Below are 7,606 nucleotides of genomic sequence, written 5' to 3'. Positions count from 1 at the left end.
ATATGGTAGTTCTATTTCTAGCTTTTTAAGGAAGCGCCAAATTGATTTCCAAAGTGGTTATACCATTTTATATTCCCACCGGCAGTGTATAAGTGTTCCAGTCTCTCCACGACCTCTCCAACATTCATTATTTTGTGTTTTTTGGATTAATGCCAGCCTTGTTGGGGTGAGATGATATCTCATTGTAGTTTTGATTTGCATTTCTGTAATGGCTAATGACAGATGACACAATCTTGCTTGCTGACAATTAAGAAGACTTGAAGCACTTACTGATGAAGATCAAACAACATAGCCTTCAGTATGAATTGTGCCGCAACATAAAGAAAACAAAAATTCCCACAACTGGATCAGTAGTCATCATCATGATAAATGGAGAAAAGATTGAAGTTGTCAAGGGTTTCATTTTACTTGGAACCGCAATCAACACTCATGGAAGCAGTGCTCAAGAAATCAAACAACATATTGCGTTGAGCAAATCTGCTGCAAAAGACCTCTTTAAAGTGTTAAAAAGCAAAGAAGTCACTTTGAGAACTAAAGTGTACCTGAACAAACCCATGGTGTTTTCAGTTGCATCATATGCATGTGAAAGCTGAACAATGAATAAGGAAGACTGAAGAAAAATTGATGCCTTTGAATGATGGCGTTAGTGAAGAATATTGAATATACTGCAGTCTGCCAGAACGAACAAATCTGTCTTGGAAGAAGTACAGCTAGAACGCTCCTTAAAAGCAAGGATGGTGAGACTTCATCTAACATACTTTGGAAATGTTAACAGGAGAGATCAGTCCATAGAGAAGGACATCATGCTTGGAAAGTAAAGGGTAGGCAAAAAAGAGGAAGCCCCTCAACAAGATGGATTGACACAGTGGCCACAACAATGGGCTCAAGCATAACAGCAATTATGAGGATGGTGCAGGACTGGGCTGTGTGTCTTTCCGTTGTACATTGCTGTACATAGGGTCGCTATGAGTCAGAACTGACTCGACAGCACCTAATAACAACAACAGCCAAGAACTTAGTTATTTGTGCCACCCAGGTACTCTGTGTGTGTGCGTGTATGTGTGTGTGTGTGTGTACATACATACATATATATATATACATACATATACCAAACAAAATCTGTGGCTGTCAAGTCAATTCCAACTCACAGCGACCCTATAGGACAGAGTAGAACTGCCCCATAGGGTTTCCAAGGAATGGCACTTGTTATGTTTGATGCCCAGGATGTATATTTTCCCCCAGTTGCTTAAAACAGGTTCAGCCAGTCAGAACTGATCAGCTTCTAGAGAAAAAAATGTGAATTTTAGATTTTTATGATAGCACAGCATTGTCCTACCGATATTTTTCCTAATGTGTTCACTGTCTCAGGTTGGAATATGGTCCTTCAAAGTTTGTTTAACAACTATGCAGAGCACATCAATTTTTATGCATAATAAATTCTGGTAGAAAAAGAATTAATATCCCTAATTCCTAATTTAATTAGAAGATGTGTTCCTATATGCTCTTTTCCTCTAGATCAATTCATCAAAGTTCTAACTAATATTATTAGTTTAGGCAAAGTCAAGCAGATCCTGCTAAGGTTGTTAGAAGCAAAAATAAAGAGCCTGGCACAATGCCTTGACTGTGGCAGATTCTTAATAAGCACTTGTATTTAGTTTGGTGACAGTGATTGAAAACCGATACCTCCAGGCAAATCTTGGTAGATGTGGAATCAATATAGTTCTTTATGTACCCCATCACTATGTGATAAGCAGATCTCTCTTATAACAAGGGCTAGTTAAAAATATAAATTTGAAGTTCAGATAAAATATGGTGCTGGAAAAATAGCTTGACCACCCTCACATCCCTACTGGAAATATGGGTCAGTCATTGAAGTGTTAAACAAAGCTACAGAGTGGGAGAGATTTCCCAGGGAAGGGAGTCTGAGAAGTGGTCTGAGAGATAGAAGGAAAACTAGACAATGATGACAGAGAACATAAGGGAAATCAGAGTTCCAAGAAGGAGAGAGGGTTCTACTTTATCAAAGTATTTTTTTAATTATTACAAACACTTATTTTGATACAGTCTGTACCATACACAACTCAGTAGAGGTTCCACTCTGCCACAGATGCATCTGTGACGTAGGAGTCCTATATTGTACAACTGGGAAATATCTCAACGATGTCTCATGTCTTATCCCAGCCAGAGTGCACACCTTCCATGTTTTTTCTATCCATTGATTGTTTCCAAATCCAGATGATCTAATGTCCTCCAACCCTGAAGAAGGCCCCAAATTGTTGATGCAGGCCTTCCAGGGTCTGCACCCCTCTTAAATCCCAGATAAGCCATGAGAGGGATGAAGCACCAGTGGACGACAAATCGACCACCCTTGAAGAGCATTTGCTTGGACTCTTTGCTCATCTTCACCATGGTGACAGGAGGGACATCACAGTGGAAACCTCCGTATTTTTCAGATAAAGCCCCGTTGTGATCAAGTCGATGCGGACACATAGTGACCCTATAGGACAGAGTAGAACTGCCCCATAGGGTTTCCAAGAAGTGGCTTGTGGGTTTGAACTGCCAACATTTTGGTTAGCAGCCTGAGCTCTTAACCACTGTGCCACCACGGGCCCCCTCTTTTTTTAGAGAGAAAATATAATTTATATTTGGTACAGTAGTGTCAAATTGAGACTGGTGGCAGGGAAGCATCAAAATAGGTAAAGGGAAAGTTAGAGTTAGGATTATGGGAAGCTGAGGAACTGCTTGTCAGTTCACCTCTGTTTTCACGAGAAATTGAAGGTATATTCATTTAATAAATATAAATAAGGTGTATTATGAAAGTTTGGGATAGCTACTGTGCTGAATGGAAGACAGAGGCAACTAAGAACAAGAAACAAAGTATTTTAGATGACATTGAGAACCCAGGTGAGGCTGAACAATACAAACTGTAATGATACCGACGTATATCACTACACAAGTTCCTCTGGTAGTCCAGGTACAAATGGCAGTAGGGAAAGACTAAATTCATCCTTATTTGTAATCCAATGGTGAATCAGCAAAATTTCAAAAGACAAAGCCAATGACAGCAAAATCATATCTGAAATCCTACTCAAAACTGTCAGAAAAGTATGGACTGTATTTTAAAGCTTGAGTTGGAAATCAGGCTGCCTGGGTTCTATCACTGGCTCCACCACTAATCTGTAGCTAGATTAAGTTTCTAGTTTTCCTGACCTTTACTCTTCTGAAGGTCAACCCATCTGTAAAATGAAGAAGTAGAAACTTTTAATCCTAAAATCACTTACAGGTCTAAAATCCCAAGTCTATGATTCTTCCTCTGTGACATTCTCTTATTTATTTAACAAATATATACTGATCACCCATACCACATGTGCCAAAAAGCAAAACCAAACCCAGTGCCATCGAGTCGATTCCGACTCATAGCGACCCTATAGGACAGAGTAGAACTGCCCCATAGAGTTTCCAAAGAGCTCCCATATGTGCCAAGCACTGTTGAAAGGACAAAGGCTAAAGTAATGAATAATTACTTGTCTACATTCTAGAGAAAGAACCAGACAATTACAAACTAAAATTATGTGAAATATATATATGGATATTCAATATAATTTCAAATATTAATAGATGAGATGAAGAGGAAAAAAATAATGTAATAGATAAGGACTGAAGGGAAGGAGCCTGAAACAAGGAGATAAATGAAGAACTCTCTTAGGAGATGGTGTTTGAGCTGTTGTATGACACAATCAAGAGCCAGTCATGCAAAGATATAGGGAAACGAATACACCAGGCTGAAGGAACAGCACAAAAGTTCTGAGGTGGGACTGAGCTTGGTATGTTTGAAGAAAAAAAAAAGGCCAGCATAGCTGGATCATAATTTAGGAGAAGTGTGACACAAGAGAAAGTTGATGAAGTCAACAAACACCAAATCATGTATGCAGGGCCTTGTGGGCCAAAGTAAGAAGTTTGAGTTTTAAGTGTGACCTTTTCAATTAAAAAAAAAAAAAAAAACTGAGATTGACAAGAATAGAAGCCAGAAGACCAATCAGGAGATTATTCAGTGTCCCATGTGAAAGATGTAATGGCTTGGAATAGAATAGTAGTAGTGAAACCTATGAAGTTAGGATATATTTTGGAAATAGTGGTAACAGGAATAGCTGAAAGAATGAGTGGTGGAAGGGAGATGGTGAGAGAAAGATATATCAAGAATTATGCCCAGGCCTTTGACCTTGACAATCAGAGATTTATAGGAGTCATTTTCCAAGATAGGAAAGCCTGAGTAAGGAACAGCTTTCCTAGAAATGGTGGTGACAGATTGTTTCAAGTGTTCTTCTTATACAATTTGAGTTTGATATACTTATTGACATCTAAGGGAGATAGCAGGTGTGCTGTTAGCACTGTCATTGTGTGCCATTGAGTCGATTCCAATTCATAGTGATCCTATATGATAAAGCAGAACTGCCCCATAGGGTTTTCTCCCACCGGTGTGTTCAAAACACCAACTTTTCAGTTCGTAGCCAAGTACTTAATATCCATTGCTGCCACCACTGCAGTGGGGAGGCTGGTCTAGAGATAAATATTTGAAGGTTTTTAACACGTAAGTTCTTCTTAAAGCCATGTAGCAAGTGAGATCATCTAGGAAAAGAGACTGGTAGATAGAGAAGACTGAATTCTAGAGCTCTCCAACATTTAGAGAATGGGCAAAGGAGGAGCAACCAGAGAAAGGAACTGAAAAGTGCTATCAGTGAAAAAAACTAAAAAAAGTTTTCTTCACCAGTGAGATAGGCAGAAAATCAGGACAGTTGGTCTCAAGAGGACAAGAAGAGAAAGGAAAGGGCTGTCAAGTGAGTCAGGGCCGCTGAGAGGATAAGAAGAGGATAAAGAAGTAATCACTGGATTTGGCAATGTGGGAAGAACTGGTGACTTAAAAAGAATCATTTTATGGAGTAAAATGTCAAAAACCCAAGGACAATGAGCTTATGGAGCTGGCAAATAAAGACAACTCTTTCAATACAATTTGCTGTGAATGAGAAGCAAAACAGTGGATTTGAAGCAGGAAGAAATATAAGTGGTCAAAAGAGAGTTTTGTTAAGCCATATGTCCTACAAACTCAACTTAAGCACACTCCAGCCAAGTTGATGTGGACTGTTATTAACGTTTTCTGTCTGGCTCCCAATACTTGGGAACAAGCATTCTTCCCAGTCTATATTGTTTCCTTGCCTTCTGCCTACAGAACCTGCAGTTTAGCTTTGGTTGTTCAGTTCATATCAGTCCTTTGCACTTGATGAATAAACCAGTTTCTTCCCACATTTAAATTCTTCAAGTATATTGGGTTAAATTCTAGAAAGGAGTTTTAGAGAATTAACCCAAACATCTTATTTTATAGATGAGAAAACTGAAGTACCAAGAAGATAAGTAGAATGCTTAAGGGACAGAACCAGCAATATCATACAGGAATCAATAGTTTTACTGTCTGGCCAGACACACGTTTTCTTTTTTTTTTTTTAATTTACCTCAATATGTCTGAATACCTTTCTAATCCTAGAGGCAGCTCCCTGCACATCTGACTGCAATAAAGCATCTTGCCTTTAACCAGTGAGCCCTGAAATTTAAACCATTTAATTCCACATCCAAAGCAGTTTCTGTGAACATCTGATACATTTTTGCTAATATACTAAGAAATCCTTTGAAATTTTGAATTGAGCAATGAGGAGTATTACATTACAAATGGTAGAAGTTGCCTTCCTTTTACAAATTAGGGTTTTTTACCACTGGATCATGAGTTCCTAGAGAGCGGGAATCTGATTAAATGTCTGGTATGTACCACAATGCTTTGCTCATTTCTTCCCTAAGAATGTGTAAAGTTAGGCATGTATTTATCATCTTCTCTGGTCCCAATATCTAATCATCTTATGAATCTAGAAATCTATGTAGGATGTTAATACTAGTGGTAACTTATGAATAAAAAATTGACAACATAGTCTTTCTTATAAACATTATAGAAATATTCAAAAGTATTTACCTAAAGGAAATAATATTACTATGTAAACCACTTTCTGTATGCTTTACAGAGATTGTATGGTTCAATGGTCTAAGCCTTGAATATGAGAACTGACTTTTACATCTATTTCTGAAGCTTCCTTTGTAGAAGTGACTTCATCTGGAAAATGAAAAGTGAGTCCCATTGAACAGTTGATGCAATAGTGAAACTTTCCAAAACCCACCTGAAATGTCATTGCAAATAGAATGTAGGAAAAAAAGAAGAAGTCAATAGGAGGTGAGAAAAAAAAAAGTTAAATTTCAGTTAGGGAAACTATACTTAAGAGGCTATTTTATGTTTTAAGGTAAGGGTTGGAAATTCGGTACAGAAATTTCAAGAGAAAAAGAAAAGTGGTACTATTTCTAATAGTGTTTTTTGGAATGTTTTGTAATATCCAAAGAGAATTGACTCGATCTTCAGAAAATTCTGTTTATCTTAAAAAGTTTACGATCATTTTGAAATTATAAAATGAAGAACAATTCAAAAGGATAAGCAAACTATTCAAATTCAAGGAATCTAGGATTTCCTGACCACATTTAGGAAAGTTACTTCACTTGTCTGTGGCACTTTGCATACCTGTAAAATGATTTTCAGTAAGGATTTCAATAAACCTAAGCCTTAATGTCAGATAAAGTGCTTTGTGGAAAACTATGGAAATCTGGAATTTTTAAATCTAACTTTCCTTTAGAAAGTAAATTAATATTCCACTTGACACTAGCCCAGTTTTATGTTGGCATAATCTAGTTATAGCTAAGCCAGAAATGAAGAGACTTGAAAGGGTCAGACTCCACAGAGCAAATACAAAATATCTACTTGGAAGCATGGAAGAAGATTTATGAAGTTTGAAAATTTTCCACCAGAATAAAACTCTTAAGGTACGTGGCAGGGTTTGACTCCAAAACGTAAAGTCACATCTCACGGCTCCTCTACCACATAGGAACAAGTGAAACCCAGCCCAAATTCAGACTGGTCGCTTTATACTCACACTTGATATGTGTAGAAACTTCTGCTTTATAACTCATATTAAAAACATAAAGCAGAATGAGTGGACACATGACATCACACATTTGTCAAAACTCATAGGACTGTACAACACTAAGAATGGACCCTCATGTAATAATGATGCATCCATATTGGTTCAACAGTTGTAACAAGGGTACCAAACCAATGCAAAATGTTAGTAAAGGAGAAGCAGTGGTCAATAGGGACAGAGACCATCTGGGAACTCCGTACTTTCTGTACAATTTATCTGTAAACCTAAAAATAAACACAAAGCAGGGCAAAGCTTTGCCACCACCGAGAAAGCATCGAGTCCACAGCAAGCACCACATGTTGTATCTAGAGGCTGTTGCAAACCTTATGTTTCCCAAGGCAGAAGAGCAGATCATCCGTGGCTAGAAGCTCAGTTCTTGGTTTGTAGTTGCAGCCATGCTTGAAAGGTTTTTGAGTTAAACAGTGGCTGAAGCAGAGTACAGAGGACAGGAAAAGCTAGTCAAGAAGGCCGACATAGGAAGGGATGGGGCTAAAAGGATTATTTCTAGCATTTTGGAATTTTCTAAATGGAAAAATTCCATA

The 7,606-nt window shown here is 37.9% G+C and overlaps 1 protein-coding gene across 1 annotated transcript; it reads right to left on the bottom strand.

Annotated features, from left to right (window-relative positions):
- Positions 1-2,208: 2,208 nt before the first annotated feature.
- On the bottom strand, positions 2,209-2,409 carry LOC126078332 (mitochondrial import receptor subunit TOM7 homolog). Its single transcript, XM_049888830.1, has one exon. The coding sequence runs from the start codon at positions 2,407-2,409 to the stop codon at positions 2,209-2,211; it is 201 nt and encodes a 66-aa protein (XP_049744787.1).
- Between the last annotated feature and the right edge of the window lie 5,197 nt (positions 2,410-7,606).

This window comes from Elephas maximus, chromosome 6 (genome assembly GCF_024166365.1).
Source record: "Elephas maximus indicus isolate mEleMax1 chromosome 6, mEleMax1 primary haplotype, whole genome shotgun sequence".
NCBI classification, from domain to species: domain Eukaryota; kingdom Metazoa; phylum Chordata; class Mammalia; order Proboscidea; family Elephantidae; genus Elephas; species Elephas maximus.
Note: the sequence above shows the minus strand (reverse complement) of the source record. Positions and strands in the feature narration are given on the sequence as shown.